General features: G+C 37.7%; 1 protein-coding gene across 7 annotated transcripts in view; it reads left to right on the top strand.

The window, feature by feature from the left end:
- The window catches only part of MADD (MAP kinase activating death domain), a 69,233-nt gene that overhangs the window by 45,875 nt on the left and 4,013 nt on the right, over positions 1-19,345 (top strand). For all 7 annotated transcript variants that reach the window (XM_063398433.1, XM_063398432.1, XM_063398431.1 and 4 more), the window contains 12 exons: positions 422-519; positions 858-941; positions 1,409-1,567; positions 3,027-3,135; positions 4,137-4,257; positions 5,371-5,476; positions 6,507-6,617; positions 7,511-7,618; positions 7,709-7,873; positions 8,998-9,070; positions 10,000-10,106; positions 15,434-15,503. In XM_063398433.1, coding sequence (XP_063254503.1) covers positions 422-519; positions 858-941; positions 1,409-1,567; positions 3,027-3,135; positions 4,137-4,257; positions 5,371-5,476; positions 6,507-6,617; positions 7,511-7,618; positions 7,709-7,873; positions 8,998-9,070; positions 10,000-10,106; positions 15,434-15,503 — 1,311 coding nt within the window. The remainder of the gene's footprint in view (positions 1-421; positions 520-857; positions 942-1,408; positions 1,568-3,026; positions 3,136-4,136; positions 4,258-5,370; positions 5,477-6,506; positions 6,618-7,510; positions 7,619-7,708; positions 7,874-8,997; positions 9,071-9,999; positions 10,107-15,433; positions 15,504-19,345) is intronic.

The following is a 19,345-nucleotide window of genomic DNA, read 5'->3' as shown; positions in this document are numbered from 1 at the left end:
TTCAAAAAAAGATTCTGACTTTTAAATAAACAGGTATTCTTTTTTATTACCAATAATCAAAGAAAGTGGCTTCCTAGAGTTGAATGTCAACTGCTCTGCATGTGTTATTGTAACTGGAAGTTACTTCACTGTTGTCTGTCCTCTTATCTCTCTTGAATGGCTAAGAAAGGTACTGTCTAATTGTAGTCACTCCTAGACTTCAGAGTATTTGTAATTCAAACTATTATTTGAAGACTAGCAGATATGTTCTGCTGGTCTTGTTGTTTTCAGTACCAAGACATGATAAAAAATACATTAAAAATGAAAGAAATGAGAAAGAAATCTGTTTTCTTGGTACTGTGCCTGCTTCCAGTCTGTCATCTGCTTTCTCCTCTGCTGTTTTTTCCTGGTACAGTAATTATTTACTTTTTCCTTTGTTCAGGACCAGAAGGTGTGAAACAATTTGATTTGGGAGAAACGGATGAGAAGAAATCTCAAATCAGTGCAGACAGTGGCCTCAGTTTGGCCTCAGGTTCTCAGGTCAGTGGCTCCTATGCTTGCTTTATTTCTATGGTAAGAGACAAGATTTTTCTGTTCATTACTTAATGATGGGAAGACTTCTAGGATTTGAGTATTCTTGAGAAGCTCATTTGGTAAAATTTCTTTGCCCCTTTCTCTAGGGCATTGGTCTTTGTAAACTCAATTACCAGACACTGGTCTTTTTGACACTCAGACAGTAGTTTCCATTTGATTTGCTAAATAAACTAAAGAAGCTTAAGGCATGTGATTCAAGAGCCCAGAAGGATGGGAAATGATGTTCTCTCCATATGGCAAAAACTAATGTGACTCCTCTTGTCCTTTGTGTGTTTTGGTTGCAGAAGAGTGATTTTGACTCTCTTCCCAGTGGAGGACCAACAGTTATGGTCCGAAGTACAAGCCAGGATTCTGAAGTCAGCACTGTGGTAGGATATGCCCGGAGTGAGATCTGGATGTGATTGACTGCTTGTTAAAGTGGGGAAGGGCATTTCATGCCTACATCTCATGTGGTGTGGCAGCAAAGTGTCACACATGCGTCGTGTACCCTGTGAGGTCTCTCTCCAGAGCCTCAGTGTGGGTAGCAAGCATGTGTGTCTGGCAGAACATATATAGTGCTTGCTTTATGGGCAGATTGCAGCCTTCATATGTGGTGCTCGTTGCTGTTACACATTCCTACATATCGGTGTATTTATGGAACTGGTGGATTGCAACAATTCTCTAAACATGTCTTAGTTGTGTATAAACCATATATTAAAAATGGAAGTTTAAGAAGGTAACCTGAGAGCAAAAAAGGCAGATTGATGCATTAAAAATAAGAACAAATTCTCTGATGAAGGTAATTCATATTTTCAATATTATCTGTTGAAGGTAATTGCTTTATTTTTCTCCACAGGTTAGTAACAGCTCTGGAGAGACACTAGGAGCAGACAGTGACTTGAGTAGCAATGCTGGTGATGGCCCAAGTGTGGAAAATGGTGGCAATTTAGCAGGATCCAGAGGCACTGTGTCAGACAGTGAAATTGAGACAAACTCTGCTACTAGCTCTATCTTTGTAAGGGCATTGCAGACTTCCTTTTTGTTTTTAGTTTATCTTGTATAGTAATATTTCAATGTGTGTGCATGTATGGAAGAGGATCTCTGATTCATTTCTGTGGGTTAATCAGCAATGACTTACAATATTACAATGTCAAAGATGTAGTTTTGTCTGGATCCACATATCTTTCTTCATTTCCTGTGCAATAAATAGTTTTTTGAAAGTAGTAGGTTCACATCTTGCACCACCTTAGAGACTCTAGTAATGTTTAATATTAATTCAATATTTCTCTCAACCGAAGCGACATTTAATTACCTTTCAAATGCAGTATAACATTGGTGGGCATTGTTCATCCTTAACTAAAAGGAAAAGTCCCTGTTTCTTTTAGCAGCTGTTTGATAAGAGTAAAGGAGTGATCCATTCTAGTTTTAGCAGCTGTTTCTTTAAAATATTACTTGAGTTCTATTTGAAGTGTAATCATAACATTTAAATATATTTGCCTAGTTGGAGGATCTGTATGTGGTAAAATCCAAATGATTGGTGAGCACTTCATTTTGTAAAGTCCTTGATTATTGTGTATAACCTCTAATATACATCTTACCAAGAAAACAGTGATACACTTGATTTGGCTAAGTCAAGCTGTCAGTGAAATAAGAAAACAACTTGCAGTGCCTCAAGATCAGTCTGTGTTCATTATTTTATAATCCTGATAAGATTGTAAAAGCCTTTACAGGGTTTCTACTTCTAATGTTAAGAAATAAACAAAACCATTGTGTTTCATGGCAGTTTTCTACAAAAAGCATGAAAATTGATTTAACTGTGTCTGCTTCCTTTATTGCAAGAGGGTGTCTTCTTAGTTACTGAAGAGTCAAATTTTTTTTAACATTTACTTTTCTGCATTTTTCTACTAAACGAAATAGAACTAAATAGAAACTAAACAGAATTCTAAGAACCCTTGCAAGAGATGTATAACAAAGATGATGGGTGTATAGGATGGGCCATGAATTCAAATATTGCACCGTAATTTACCTGGTGGTAGAGAAATAAATGGGCCGGCTTTGTTGTCACAGTTCCTTCTGGCTGGCAGTCCCAGCTCTCACTTTTCAGGCCAGAATATATGTAAATATTTGCATAATATCATACTTTTATGAATGCATAACTGTGAAATATGGTGGATGAGGTTCTTTCGTTTAGTCCGGGGCTTGCATTTTTGTTTTGCTTCAGTTTTCCTTCAGGGAAGCACTGTGCCTCCTCTGTGTTTTGATTTCTCTATTTGTCTCTCTTTGATTTTTCTTCATCTGACTCTGTTTAAGTGTATTGCGCTCCCCTTTGAACCAAACAGTTGTTTTGTGAATGGTTGCAGTAGAAGTTTTTTTGAAGTATAGCTTGCAAACTGCGTCTGTTAAACCCAACAGCCCAGGAGAGAGCCCTGCAGGGTGCAGAGTTAAATTGCCAATACCTCTTGTATTATTTTCAGGCCAAGTCTCACAACCTGAAGCAGAGTGTGAAGGATAGCAAAGGGAGTACTCCAGGGAGAGGTCCAGAGGATGGGAACCAGCGTGTCTATCTATATGAAGGACTTTTGGGTAAGCTACTTTTTTTTTTGTGGGGAGGGAATCTTTCAGGTTGAAGTTCAGATTAAATCATGTGTAGGACAGACTGGAATTTCTGCTTTCCCTGACACTGTTTTTAACCTCTAACTGTTTTCCATGCTGGTAGCATAGGAAGGCACGTCAGACCATTCAGAATAAAGCCAAAGTTTTGCTGTGGAAATTGAATAAGTGTAAGAGGAGATTGGTGTGAGTGGTGTAGTTTGCATAAAATTCAGTCTGTCCAAGTCTCTTGCTCTTCTTGAATATGAGTTCTTTAAACAGTGCAAAGAAGGGGAGAATGAAGTTAGCTATGTATGGAAAGCTAAAATACATTACTGATCTTGAAAAATGGTCATTCAGCTTAAGTCACTGAACAGAGGGCTAAACTCAGAATACTGAAGGGCTTCAAGTGTATCCTTGAATTAGGAGTACATTGGCTTTTTTGTATTTTGTCTGAACTTGCTGTTAATCAAAAGCTCTCTCTTCCTGTGTTTTTCATCCTTCCCATTTATCGTTCCTACCTGCTTGGAATGGTGCAGGTAGGGATAAAGGATCTGTCTGGGACCAGTTAGAGGATGCTGCAATGGAAACCTTCTCTCTGAGTAATAATCTTTTCTTTCCACTCCTCTGTGTGTTTGCTGTGATCTGTGTCTGTGTGAGATATTCCTGTCTCTTTCGGGCAATGTTGACAGTTTATAGAAGAAGTTATACTCCTTAAAGAATAGAGATGAGAGATACTTTACTGTAAGGGATTAAAAATATTGGGTCATTAATTAGAATAAGAGTTTTGTCTTGTCTTTTCTTTTACAGTTTTCTTCAGTTGTGATATTGCTTGTGGTTTACAAGTAACCTTTTAAAATTTTTTTAATATAGTTTCATTGTGTGTTGGCTTATGGTATTTTCAAGGAGTGGGAGAACAGTAATTAATCCTAAAGTATCTGACTGGAGTAAACAGAATAAATGCTCAATGCTCAGATTTTTTATACATTGCATAGGCAAAGAGCGTTCAACTTTGTGGGACCAGATGCAGTTCTGGGAAGATGCATTTTTGGATGCTGTGATGTTAGAGAGAGAAGGAATGGGGATGGACCAGGGACCTCAGGAGATGATTGACAGGTAAACTCTTTAGTAGACCTTTTTCCTCCTCATTGTTTCACCTGGGACTGAAATAGTAAAAATAGAAGGGGCAAAAATTTACTTTAATTCTGCTTAACATGATATTGTCACTTTGTGAACCTTGTTACTCTGCCTGACTATTCCAATGGGAACCTTTTCTCTATCTGCTGGTCAGTAGCCCCTGATACTGAAATACTTGTCTTTAGTTATGACATACACATTTTTTAACTCTTGTGGTGAGCTATTTCCAGAGAAATGGGTAATGTAAGCATAATAACAATATGAATGGATGGAATAGACTGGATCATTAATAAAGCAAGAAATTTCTGTGGCAGGATGACTCTATTCTAGAACAATAGTGTGTTGACATAAAGTGAAATAATTAAATATTTCCAGAAATGGCATTTTGAGCCTTCTTAAAATGCTAAGTATCTTAAAGGTATTTTCACAGCTTGTAGTTAAACAAAAAACCCATGAGGAAACCACTCTCTAGAAATATCTGCATGGTTGCCTAAGGCTTGACTGCTTCTAAGATGCCTATCTTGGCTGACTTCCTCTTCTTCCTCCCAGCTCTGTGACAGCTGATCATTCTGTGCTCTTGTCTACCACCTGCAGCTCTACTGCCTCCATCCATGCTATCATGGAACATGAAATCTGGTAGCCAAAATAAGAGCTAGTTTGGGGTGCTAGTTTCAATATTGTTACTCCAGAAGCTGCTGCCCTACTGGAAAAAGAGAGTGCCTGGTCTACTTCCTTCATCAGCCTGCTTCTGCCTTGCAGCTGTATTTAAGCTCTAATGCTGGATACTCTTGTGCTGAGTTGTGTGTTCCTCTTCTGACAGTTGTAGTTGTCATGGAGCAGCGACTGCAGAGAACAGATAAGCCCAGTGGACTGCTAACAAATTTCCCACTGAGCAGATGTTGTTTGCTTCAACTAGTTAATAATTAAGGGAAACGTTTAATTACTGATCACAGTGTTTTACTGGAAAATGCCCATTTGACTTAGTGTTTTAGAGGTTTTATTTACCATACACTTCACAAGCAGTGCTGTGTGCTCTGCCAGTGCTTTGGTGAAGTGCCTGTGAGCCTGCTTCAGATGTAGCTCTTCTTGCAGATATCTGTCCCTGGGAGAACACGATCGAAAGCGCTTGGAGGATGATGAGGATCGCTTGTTGGCTACACTGCTGCATAATATGATTGCTTATATGCTTATGATAAAGGTGAATTCTTGTTCCTTGTAATAGATTGCTGCTCAGATTTAAGCAGTGTATTTCATTGGTGTTGTCTTGAAACCATACATCTCTGTTTATGAAACTCAGAACAGGGGATAATAAGGGCAGTTTCTAGTAGAAACTGAAAAGTTGGAAGGCTTTCTGTTGCTAGAGAGGTGAATTTGTTTGAGCTATCAAGGGAAGCATAATCTTGCAAACTCAGTACTTTGGTAGTTTAATTTATTTTCTTGTTTTGCATAGCAGAGTGTAGTAGGTTTTAATTTTAAAATATATTGAAAAATATAATGCTTTCCAGCACAAAGAATTTTTTCCAAAGGAAGGAAGCAGATTGTTTTGTATACTCCACATTAAGGTAATAATGTAAATGTGTTAAAAAACAACGTTTGATCCAGCTTGAAATCAGCTCTCAAACGTTAGTGTACCGTCTTTGAAGCCTTTAGTATCAATGGCTGACATTCATAGTAGCCTTTTGAAATGGCACCTGAGGCTGAAATATTTTGCTTCTGAGCTTGCCTGCAACTCATCTTCAGGAAAAACCTTTTGCTGTTTGAAGGCCCTCTAGGAGTGTTATAGCCATAGCCTAGTGACCAGGAAACACATGGTGAAAGAATGAGAATTCTGAAAGATACCATGTTGTGTTGAGGGCTCCACAGCTTCTTAACTTGAGTGAGGGCAGAGGAAGAGGTGGAGAAGCTGCTCTGGCCAATGAGACTCAGAAGTGGTAACATGGAGAAATGAGACTTTTGATGTCAGTAGCTGGAAGTGGTGGGTAGTGGAACTGCAGTTTGTGCTCAGGGGCAGGCAGGAAATCTGTTGTGCACAGCATCACTTACACAGTAGCTGGAAAAAGTGGGATATGTGCAATGTGGTCCTGTACTGCTGAATTAAGGAGGCCCCGGCATGAGTGAACTGAGATCAGTTGTTTTGCTTCTTAGCAATGGAAACCAAGATGTGTTTGGGAGATCAGAGTTGCCTTCTATGAATAGAGTATGCAACTGTCTGTGTGTCTGCTTTCTAGGTGAACAAGAATGATATTAGGAAAAAGGTGCGTCGTCTAATGGGAAAATCTCATATTGGATTGGTGCACAGCCAGCAGATAAATGATATTCTAGACAAACTTGCCAATCTGGTAAGTAAAACAGTGGTGAATGATATACTTCTGGATCTACGGTGGAGGATATCAATTGTCTGAAAAATCTTACGTATATTCTCTGCAACACTAATTTAAAAATATTAAAAATAATTAATTGAATTTTTAAATGCTACTCTTCACAAGTATAGAATTAAGACTGTGACTGTATGACCCTGTTTATAATTTAATGTTATGCAGTTATCAGTTAGAGCTGCAATAATCATGACACTTATCCACAGTTCTGTGCAACAATTATGTTTTCTTCATAACTTGCTGGCAGGAGCCTTTATGATCACTATGACTGTAAGAAGTGTTTCTCTTTCTGTCAGTTTCCAGGCCACTGGAAGTCTTGTATAAGATTTGTGGCAATCAGTTTCTGAACAAAACTGTTTCCACTATTCATACAGAATAAATCTGATGTCCTGTAATGAACCAGTAAGAATAAGAATAATATCAATAAGAATATAGGCTAAAGCCTTAGTTAGTAAATCTAGGTGGTTTTTAACACAACCATCACCTGGATGAACACAAGTTAGACTCTTCTAAAGGTAATTTCTACATTTGGAACTTACTTTTCTGCACAGAAAAGACACAGAATTATCTTACAATTAATTGGGGAAAATCAGACCAGTTTACTGCAATGATACCAGAACTCAGACCCCTCACTTTCCCACACTGAGTATGGTACTATATGAACGTTGTATGCTGCGGTAACTCTCACAGTCACACTTGTTGAAACTAAACTTACTAGAGTATCTTGCTTACAGCTTTGTCAAAATTGTTTCCAGTAAGCTCATTAAATACTGTTAAAAATTCTTCTTTCTTTCATTTGTGTCACTTACTGGATTTTTTCAAAGTTCATTAATGATTGCGTGTGGGTTTTTTTCTAGAATGGACGGGAACTCCCTGTGAGACCCAGTGGCAGCCGCCACATCAAGAAGCAAACTTTTGTAGTACATGCTGGGACAGACACAACAGGAGACATATTTTTCATGGAGGTAGAGACAAGAATAATACTAATGCACCTAGTAGCAGAAGAAATAAGAGAAATAGATTTAAAAATCTTCTGTAATATTTTGTGCTCCCAGGTATGTGATGATTGTATTGTGCTGAGAAGCAACATTGGAACTGTGTATGAACGTTGGTGGTATGAGAAACTCATCAACATGACTTACTGTCCCAAAACAAAAGTGCTTTGCCTCTGGCGCAGGAATGGTCAGGAGACACAACTGAACAAGTTCTACACAAAGAAGGTTTGTATCTTGTTTAATATACACAATACTGCAGGGATAACAGCACAGAAAAAACCAAATCCTTTGTGTATCACATTCCATGTTTAATCAAAAAACACCAGTCTCTTTCCAGCACTGGTTACTGAACTGCAATGGCTGTTTAGCAGCACTGACATCTGAAGCTGGCATTGTGCCCTGTCATTTACTTGAAGACAGTTGTCCACCAGAAAGCAATTTAAGAAATGACATGTAGTATTTTTTGTTACAAGAAGAAAAGCATCAGTATTACTAAATACTGTGTGAGCTTGCAGGCTTGTGAAGATAGTAAAAATATTACAGAGTATTCATGGGCAAAACCTAAATAAAGCTATGCCCTAGGAGTTAATTGTATAATTTTTAATCTTAGAATCATAGAACAGCTTGGGTTGGAGCTCACCTGCTTTCAGCTCCCCAGTGCCACGGGACACCTCTCATTAGTCCCATTGTCCATGTCACTGACAGAGGTGTTAAACAGCATCGGACCCAGTACTGACACCCAAGGAACACCACTTTTCTCTGGTTTCTACTTGGATGTTGAGTCACTGATCTCAACTCTTTTGAGTTTGTCCATCCATCAAATTTGTTCCTTTCTAGTATAGAGCAGTTCAACCTTCTCTGTGTCCTGGATCTTGGGCTATAGATAGAAAATTTTCATACATTTAGCTCTGAGATTATGGCTTAATCTCAGAATCGAAGGAAGAAGAAGAAGAGAAGAATATGCCATAAGGAAATTGATATAAATAACAAAAAAATAGGTATTATATGCATGACTAGCAATATTGATTGCGGGAAGCTGAAAGAAAGGGAGAGATTATTTTGATGCTTTTTCTGCAGTAATAAAATGCAGAGGCTTGGTTAGAATGTGCCAAGGCATGAACTCTTCCCTAGCTTGTGTGATTAAATGCTATGAATAGTTTCTCTATCATCTTGTAAAACAAATATAAATACTAACTAGTAATTAGATGTGCTTGAACTTGAATAGGCTTTTGGTCATTTGGCACCATGGGGTGTGTTGTTTTTGTAGAATCTTAAGAGTCTTGCTGTTCTTTTCCCTGCCTCAGTAATTTGGAGAAATAACATTGTATTACTCTTCTTACATCTGTTAGTGTCGGGAACTGTACTACTGTGTAAAAGACAGTATGGAACGAGCAGCAGCAAGGCAGCAAAGCATTAAACCAGGTACAAGATCTTACATGTTGGGAACATTGTTATTTTATCTTCAATCATCAATTTTTTTATTAATAACTCTTTTGAACATAATCCCCTTTTACTTGGAAATCTTGGGATATATTTGTGCATCCATGTGCAAGTAGCAGATTGTTGTCATTAGCAGGAGTGTATTTGAAAGGTATTTTAAGAATTGGGCAATAATTTAGTATTAAAAATGTGTTCGAAAATTGTTTGAATTTTGTTAAAAGCCATTCCCCAGAGCTCAGTGGTTCTGTAAAAAATGATAGTTTTTCAAAAATCATTTTAAGAATGCACTTTTTAGCTGAACTGAATAATGCAGAAGAAACTAGATGAACATGTCTAAATTATTCACCTATTAATACCCTCTATAAAATAATTATTTTAATAATGTTTTGATGTTTTAATTTCTTAAGACAATGCCATGTAATGCAGCTCACAAATACAAGTCTCCTTTGTGCTGCTTACATATCTGTACTTAAGACTATGCTCTCTATGGTATTATGTGATTGCAGGGTCTTACTATGCAGAAATGAAATGTAGCATTTAAAGCAAACAAACAATTCCCCAATATGATGTACAATAAATGCAGGATGAACTGATATTGATGTTACTTTGTGTCACCAGAATGAAATTTATTACAATACTTAAAATTCTAGTGGTTCTCAGAAAGCTGTCATTAGTGAGTGGACTCACTGAAATGACCCCTAATATTCTTAGTAGTGTCCTTTTGCTATGCACAATAGGAATTATGTTTTTACTATTTTTTTACTATTTTATATTCCCCTTTCACCTTCCATGACTTGGCTGACTGTTTTCTTCTCTCTCTCTCTCCTCTCTCTCTCTCTCTCTCTGGATTTTTGTTTTGGTTTGTTGTTGGTTTTGTTTTGGGTTTTTTTTTTACTTTGCTAACATCACAGGCCCTGAGTTGGGTGGTGAGTTCCCTGTGCAGGATATGAAAACCGGTGAAGGAGGTCTTCTTCAGGTCACACTGGAAGGAATTAACCTGAAATTTATGCACAGTCAGGTATGAGGGAAATCTACGAGAAGACTGAGCATGAAGCTTTTCACAGCATGCCTGTATAGGTGTTTCCTCTTCCCAGAGTATCAATAAGGACAGGGGATAGCTTGATGTGGGTAAAAAAACTTAGAATATTTACATGCAAACCCACAGGCATGTATCAATATATAGAGGTGAAAACACACTGAAATGAAATATCCTCAGGAAAACTATAATCTGTTAAAGAAAAACATGTAGACACGTCTTTCAGCTTCTTGTTTCTTGTGGTCTGAATTGCCTAAGCACAAAACAAGTGTGACCCTGTATTAAGGGACAGAAAAAGTGATCAATAATAATCTAAGCTGCTATAATGCATCACACAGTGAACAAATCCTCATTGCATAATCAGTCAGCCTTAAAGATACAGTGTTTGAATATTGCAGGTACAGAAGGCAACATTCTGCATTATATTTAGTCTCATATTTTAAAATTTTAGAAATTTTCTCTAGAAATTTATATGAAAATACAATAGGAAACTGGCTCTTGATGTAATTCACAAAAATAAGAAACAAGTACTAATTTCTTTTTCCTTCCAAATAGCAGATATTGTGGGCATAGAGGAAACACAAGTAGAGTTGTCATTTCTTCCTATCTCTGGATGTTGTTTCTGTTGCTTCCTTTGGTCCTTGTTTTTTATTTTGCTTTATGTTTTTTTTGTTTTGCATATATTAAATGCATGCTATGCTAGACAGTAGAATCAATTTTTAAGGGAGAAGGGAGAGTGTGTGTATGTGTGTGTGTGAGAGAGAGAGAGAGAGAGAGAAAGAAAGAAAAGCTTCTGTCAGTTCTCTGTGGAGTGTTTTTTCCTTTCCTCCTGACTAGACTTTTCTCCCCACACAAGCTTTGTTTTTCTTTGAGGATACATCAGTGTAGATCCCACTGGAAGTGCTCATGCATCTCAAACACACATGCCCAGAATCTTTAATGCTTCTCCCAAGGTCACAGCAGCACCATGTTCTTATGTGCCAGTATAAGTGGAGAGTTGTGAACCTTCTTCAGTTTCCTTGCTGTCTCTTCCAAGAGTAGAACCTGGATTATGTCCAACCTGCTGTAGAGTTTGAGACCTACTCTGTGATGGAACACTCTACTTGACTAAGTTACAGATTTTATTTTTTCATTGGATGTGCTGAAATACAAAGAGCTGTTAGAGGAAGTTATTGGTTGTACAGAATGAATTTTCATAGTTCTTGAAAATGGCAGGTCCAAAGCCTTTGAAAATTAAACCTTAGTCTCAAAGCAACAGTTTGATATCGTCATTGATGCATATAATACAAATTACTTTGTCCTAAGGTAAGGACACACAATAGGAATGTTCTGTTTGCTACTTCACCCAGAAGTCAAAAAATGAGCAGTTTCTGCTCAAACTGCTCATCTCTCTGGAGATGACTCCATTTCATAAACTAAATGCAAGCACATTCACATTTGCAGTGAGAAAAGATGTATGAAAATAGCCACATCAGCAGCAGCATGGTTTTTAAGTGTAACAGGCATCTTCACAAGACAAAGGTGCTCGGTGCTAAGCACATAGTGAGCACACATGGATCTGTGCAAAGGAAAAACTCCAGATTTGAGCCTTTTTTTTTTCCTTGAAAGGCTGGAATGACATTCAGAAAGAAACTTTAGGGGAAACCTTGTGTTGGTTTTTAGTATGGGACTGTCTGGAGCGTGACTTTAATTTTGTACAACAGATATTCAGACCTGTACTACTACCAGAACTCGTAGAATACAAGCTTTATCATATCCTTCCTTAGAGAGAATGATGTTCTAATTTGCTGTCTGTTGTGAAGATTCCTGTCTCTTTTCTGGAAAAGAGTCTGTGCAGGTCAGACCCAGGACATATGCCAACAATCTCCCTCCTGAAGGATTATTCCTTCTCTTCATCACCTTTCCAATGAAGCTGTAGCCAGATGAGTTGCCATTACTTAAGATGGATATTGAAACAAGTGCAGTTCTGGAAAATACACTGCATTTATTCAACATGTTTAATTCTTGGTCTATTTGATTATATTGCCAACTGACCAGAGCATTCAATACCTTTTAGGGGATCTAAGAGATACATCCTTGTTTTCCTTCTCAAAGCAAAGTGTCCAGACAGATACTACTCAAATGTGTGTCATTTGAGAGTTTCTGTAGAATGGACAACTGTAGCAGTTACATAAAGGACTCCTATTAGTTGCACCATGCAAAAAAGAAAAAAAATCCCTCCAGTTTCATAATCTCTGGAGCTAAAGGATGTTGGCTTTCCTATTCTGACACTCATCAACCAGTTTGTTTTCTTAATAAAAGGTCTGCTATTCTGGATGATTTTTTCTTTTCAGTTCATGTATACATGGTGTGAATTGCTCCCTAAGGCAGTTGATTTCAGAATATTTATATAAGCATCATTAAAACCAGGACCCCACAGCCGTTTTTCGGTATTGAAAATGGCGTTTTCTATTTCTGTTGAGTTTGAATGGGGGTACTGACCAACAAAAGCCTACAGGATCTCATCAGGCCCAGCTTTTTCTTCATCTTCCTCTCCTTACTTAATATGAAGGCCCTGTTCTTGGCTCTCTTTCCAAGTATTCTTTTTAGTATTGTGGCTTACTAGTAAAAGGGATTTCTATTGCTGTGCTTGACTGGACGTCGCAGAATTCACTTAGAACATAGAAAGAGGGGTTCCCACTTTTTAAAAGAAAAGTATAAATGGGCTCTACCTGAGAAGACTGACCATACTGCTTCAGTGTGAAGCTTGCTGTTAAGAAGCCACTTTTGAAGGCTCTTGATTTGCTGTGTGTGTACTTTCTTACCCTCTTGTGAATTCCTTAGGAAATGTCTCAGACACATGGTGGGACAACCTGTTATTGACATGTGAGAGTTGTTTTTACTGTTCACAGATTGTCTCACCATGCTGCAGCACATGAAAGTTTAAGAATAAAAAATGTAATCTGTCTGTGCCTAGCAGGTCAGAGAATGTTCTTTAGAGTAGGAAGGAACCAAGTGTACCTGTGGCATTGGCAGATAATTCTGAGTTCACATGTACAAACTCTGTTGGAATACTGGGACTCGGTAGCCTGTGCCCATTATGAATTCATCTGTGTCAAAAACAGATGGAAGCTTAATAAGGTGCATAAAGCCCATGCCTATCTACAGTAGGATCGACACTGAATGCTCTGTCTTTAGGAGCAACAGGTTCCCTAGGGTAAGTAACAATTCCAATTTCCTTTATGCGTGTTTACTGATAGAGTGAGAAGAGAGCATCTCTGTCCCTTAAACAATATAGCAAGAAATTGCCCTTTAACTCATATCTTCTGAGAATGGATTGTAATGTGACAAACTTGATAAATTTTCGTCTTGCTCATAGGTCTTGTGGAAATGCAGCACTCTGTAACATTAACTCAGCTTGTGAGCACCTGGGGCAGTCAAGTCCCTTAGACAGTTTTACTCTTCCCAAATAAAATGGCCAGTGTTTTGCCTGAGCCTTTCTATTGATTTTCTGAATTTTTGTACTTCAGACTATTAGCCAAAACTTTTCACTGAAAAGATTACAAAAATCTAGAACTAAGTCCAGTAAAGAAAGTATTTTGTTATTGATTTGTTTATTCTGTAAGTATACTTCAAAAAAGAAAATGTTTTTGACCAAGTAAATTGATATAGAACATGAATGAACACAGGCAAACAAAAAAAAGATGGGATTAAGTCTCCTTTCCCTTGAGTGCTTGAACATAAGCAGAAAGCAAGATTTTTGGTTAACTAAGTGGAAGTTTTGGGTTTTTATCTTGAACAAAAAGTATCTCGGGTCTGTTGGTTAGTTCTCTGCCAATAAAAATAACAATAAAAATCCTTTGATTTGAAAATCAGCATGTCTTATCTCAGATGTACAGTGCATTTACTGATCTCTCTTGATACAGATAAGTCTCTTCAAAAAACCCCACAACAATTTCTAGTGTTGACATTCCTTGTCTTTCATGCGGAGCATAGAATGCATGACTCCATTGGTGCTGCTAATATGGGATTCAAGGGGTTGCGGAGTTCTCCTTTCCCTTCTTTCCAAGACAGTGAAATTTCTCCAGTGCCATTTTAAAAAAGGTCCTGAGATCGTGGTGTCCTAAAGGCATAGGCACTCAAAGTATCAAACCACACTATTGTAATACAGTTTTGCATGGACCTCTCTAAGGTGTTTGACATAGACACTCTGAATATTAGGGCAATGTTATTCTTAGTGGTTCTCTTGCCTTGAAAAGCAAGTCTACTAGAAACTGGGATATGGATTAGAGTCCTTAGAGCGCTTGCTACAGCTTCTTATGTTGGTGTACTGACTTTGACCCTTCTGGAGATGAAGGGGCTATTTTGTATCTTCAAATACATTGAATATTAAACAAACTCCTTATGCAGGGAGAACTTGTTTATTCATGCAATCTTGGCATCTACGTTCTGGACTGAAAAATCTTGTCATGTAGTTCAACTGCTTTTGTCTTTTGGGGTTCATGTATGTAAAACATGACTTTAAGGCAGAATTGTTTTCTAAATGACTTGCTCAGCTGGCAGAGCCATATGTGAAGTGAGCAAACCATAGAGAAGGATCCAAACTCTCCCATCCTGCTCAAAGCAGAAAACTGGTATTGACTATTAAAAGGAGATGGTTCCAAGAGTAACTCTGAAGATTATATATCATAGACTCTAGTAAAATCTTACGAGGCAAAACTGTCAGGGAGAAGAAAGGTTAGTGGTTCCTCACTGGATTCAGTTTGACTGCTTGGTAGGTTGGGAGGATCAGTATCAGGGTGGGAAGTAGAGTGCCCCTTACCTGCCCTCTGTGCTGGAGGAGGATGCATGGAGGGGCAGAAACTACCTGGGATGGATCAGAGGCTACAAATAATGCCAAATTTGGGAGCCAGCTTTATTCTCGTCCCCCTCTTTTGCTGTATTTCAGGTGTGTTGGTATTCTTTTTGCAATAACTCATTTGAGTGCCTGAAGGGGTAGCAATGTTGGATATGTCAGAGTTACTAACTCCTTCGTTTCTCTTCCATGCTTTCTCCTCCTGCAAGGAGCGGAAGGTACTTCATCTTCTGCTGTCTTCGCTTCTTAGCACTTTTAAGTTTTTCGTTGATTTCTAGCATTGTGGCAAGTTTGTCTTCTGAATATTTATTTCATCCTTTATTTATATTTTAAACTGTAAATGAACTGGTAGTGTATGCTGTAAAACTTCAGGTTGTATCTGTTGTGATGATGTTTTTGTTTAATTTTGATTTTTGGTTAAAAAGAACCTCCAAATGCAACTAATTTTATGTTCCTTTTTCTCCTGTTTTTCTAGGTTTTCATAGAGCTGAATCACATTAAAAAGTGCAATACTGTGCGAGGAGTCTTTGTCCTGGAGGAATTTGGTAATTACATTATTTTGATATTAGGTCTGTACTCACATGGCAGTAACTCAAATTTCCAGTCTTCAGATTCAGAGTTGCACTGCAATTTCAAAGATGGGAGAGAACGTAGACTGCATATAAGGAGTTTCCTGAGAGATGGGTGACTTCACATAAAAATTTGCACATTAATTTTTGTCATATTAAGATTTGTGATTTAGATGCTTTTTATTATAAGACAGAGAAAAGGTCCTGAGTCTTCTGAAGTAACAAAAACCAGGTGTGGATGCGTGTGTGAATTTTCTTTAGTATGTTCCTTTTTGATCTGAGAAACCGCATTTTTAAAGCAGGATTTAAAGCTGGACTTTCTCAACATGCCACATTTTCATTACAAAGAATTACTGTTAATTGCAAAGCTTTCTTTTTGCTCTAGGTGTAGTTTAATTTTTGTTGAATGGAGCAGAAGCTGTTCTGTCAAGTTGTACTTTATTTATCCTGCAATTTTTATTTTCGAGCATGAGTGGAAAAGTAAAAGTTAAGGAGATCAGATAATGTGTGCTATTTTTGGTCAGTTATTGCTATTGCATATCTGCCTGTGCCGGAGGCTGGGCAAAATTTCAGGTTACTCTTCAATGTTAGTGTCAGTCACAATATTCTTAATTAGGGTCTGAAAAATAGGAATGACTTCAGATGCAGCTCACTGGAAGGGTGATCCACGTGCTTCTCTTGAAACCCAAATCGGTTTATTCTTCCAGCCATCCTTGAGACATTTGTTTAGGTCTTTCTATGTATGAAACACTGAAACTGAAGTTTGCAACGTTCCATAGTAAATCAGCCTGCTTACTCTGGCCATTAATCAGAATCTGAATCTGCAGCTCCCATTACCAAGACTGTCATTGTTCTTTGTAGAAAGTTATGGCTGAGGGATTCTCCCATGAATTATAGAAGACTATTAGTATGAGATTCTGAAATTAATGTTGTTGTCCATGACAATGTGTTGTCGCCTTTGGGTGACACAAAGTTCTAAGTGATAAAACCCTTCTGACTGTTGCAGTTTGCTTGTTGTTTACTGTAAATCTCCCAGATGTTTCAGATTTGAATTTGTGAACTATTTTTCCCATTTTTTAAAAATATTCATGGTTCATATGATCAGATCTGTATATTTAAACCATGAAATTTTTCTAGTAGTTTGGATGTTCATAAGTTCTGTTCAGTTTCTGTTCCTTTGATATCATGTTTTCATGCTGATGGGCATGATTCATTCTATTACTTTCAGAAATTTCTTAAGTCAGTAAAAGATTATGGATGGGTTTTACAAAGATGGGAATTCAGAAGCCATATCATTAGCTTAAAGAATGGCTTCAGCCACTGAAATCTTTACTTAAAAGAAATTACTTGGATCAGAAATTAATTTTGCATAATTTTTGAGGTTTTAGTGCAAAGTACTTATTTTAATAGTTTGTTTATATTACACAAGAAGAAAGACAGTGTTTGACTTGGTTATTTCTAGTTAATTTGTACTTGTGATTCTGTAACAGAGCATTTAGCCCCTAAATAATGGCTGTAATAAATGTAAGAAAAAGTAGTTCTTATTTTTTTATAAAAGATTTTGTAATCAAGGGCCTATTGCAATTGGTAGAATGGTCATATGCAACTTATAAAAGGGTAATTTTAAGAAGTAATTAAAAATAAACTGGGAGTTGAAATCTGTGAGGAAAAACTGAGAAATTAAACCACTTGAGTTAAAAATCTCACGAAACAGAGGTCAAAGGCAAGAACCAATTTAGGTGTACCAAATGAGATTGACAATTTGCCCATCCACCTAATACAGAGAAAAGAAAAAAAAAAAAAAAAAAAAAAAAGAAAAAAAAAAAAAAAAAAAGAAAGAAAAAAAAAAAGCAGGATGTGGCAGGGGACTTTTCTTCTTATGCTGAGATTAGAGGCTACCTCAGAGCTGTTTTTTGAATTGTTGTAAAGGTGAGAGGATGTGACGCTCTGTCCTGTTCAAGATAATTAAGCATGTTTGGTAGTAGTAGAGCAAAAGTATTCAGCAAAAACATGCTTGGACTTCTTAAGAATGAAGTTATTGAGTGTTAAACATTATTAAGCTTGCCATCAGATTTATTCTAGTAGGAGCATATTGAAGTAATAGATGCCCTTAGAAAGGTAGCGTCTGGTAAGTGTGCAAACTCCAGTCTGATGGGAAGTACTTCAATGCAAGATTTTGATTTTACCAAGCATGAGTGCTCCAGATTAGTGATAGCACAGGAGGAAATTGAAGGTCTGTTGGTGTTAATGCTGGGTTTAGATTGGAGCATCACAATTGGACCTGTGGTTTCAGAGCAGGATGCAAGCAGAAGTTCAGGAATTGTGTCCCACAGGTGAAAGTGTAAACTTAGCTAAGTGAGGAAATGTAAGGTTCTTCCCTCTGGAATTTGAGTTACTGCTGTGTACTTGTGCTTTACTTTCTTGTGGCCCCTTCACCGCCGCTGCTATGAAAACCTTCATTCTCCAGCAGGTAAAGTGATCTCCCCTAAACTCATTTTGTGGTAGTACCATATTTTCATTTTCAGGACCAAAGGCTGTAGGATGGTGCTTAATTTACTCCCTTCATTCGCTCAGTTCAATACCATTAGGAATAATTTATAATCTTAGAAGGAGAGTGCTAATCTCTCATTTTGAGGCTTGAATCTTTGAAAGCTTGGTCTTTTTCTTTGGGTTTTTTTCTGGTGGTGGTGGTCTTTTTTTTTTTTTTTTTTTTTTTTTTTTTTTTTTTTTTTTTTTTGTGGGAGGGCAGTTTCTTTTTTCCTTTTTTCTTTGTATTCTGGAGTGGTAGTGCTTTGACTTCTGTGTTTGTAAATGCAAACCCACTCTTCTTAATCTTCCTAACTCCGTCCTCTCAGGAGAATTTTCTGCATTGGAGGGACTGTGAAGGAGTACTTTAAGTAAAGACAAGGCAACTTGCTGTGAAGTGGAGAGACAGTACCTTGCCTAGCTGCTCTCCTGTTCCCTCTCTTCCTATTCTCAGTTATGATGCAGGACTTTACAGCTTCCCTTCTCTCCTTCCCTTGTGGCACAAGGTCCTTACAGCTTTCCCTTCCTGCTTTTTGAAGAGTATATGAACAGTTGTATGTTATCCAGTGGGCAGTGAGACTTACACAGCTGTAAAAGTCCTACCCTATTTGGCTGTGCACCAGCCTCACTCCCACCTTTATCCCCTGGTGACATGGAGTTAATTTGGAACATCTGGTGCCAACGGGTAAGGTAGCTTGGATGTGCACCTCCTTATCTCCCCAGCTTTAGTCTCTGGTATCACTGGGGCAGTGCAGCCTGGGTGTGCACTTCCCTTGGTTCTCAGCCTTTCATTCAGCTGCCAGCTCCAAGGAGAGTGAGAGTTGAAAAATAAAACACAAATACTACTTTTTACCATTGTATTCTGTACTTTTCAATAGATTATTTTCAAGAATGACAATACCATGATGTACAAGAATTAGTAGGTACTGGTTTATATTTTGAGAACTTTCTCAAACCCAGTCTGCACTGCCTACTCTTGGCCCCTTAGAGTGTGATCCGTCTCCTTCTCCAGCGTTTAGCTGTGTCATATCATAGTTGAAGAGATGACATCTGCATGGATAGGTTTTGTTGTGGACTTTTCCTGGTTCTTCATACTGAACTCATCTGCCTCTGTTTCTTTTCTTGTCACTAGTACTATATGTAATAAAACATTTATCCTTCCTCTATGAACCTGGAATGATTTGGTTTTGCATAATTTCTGTACTGCTTCTTCTAAATTCTTTTGTTGTGACACAGAAATTTCATGGCAAATTCCAGCTATTCTGGAAGGGAAGTACTTGGAGTTGGTCGTG

The sequence above is a fragment of the Prinia subflava genome, chromosome 5, assembly GCF_021018805.1.
Source record: "Prinia subflava isolate CZ2003 ecotype Zambia chromosome 5, Cam_Psub_1.2, whole genome shotgun sequence".
Taxonomy (NCBI): Eukaryota; Metazoa; Chordata; class Aves; order Passeriformes; family Cisticolidae; genus Prinia; species Prinia subflava.
Note: the sequence above shows the minus strand (reverse complement) of the source record. Positions and strands in the feature narration are given on the sequence as shown.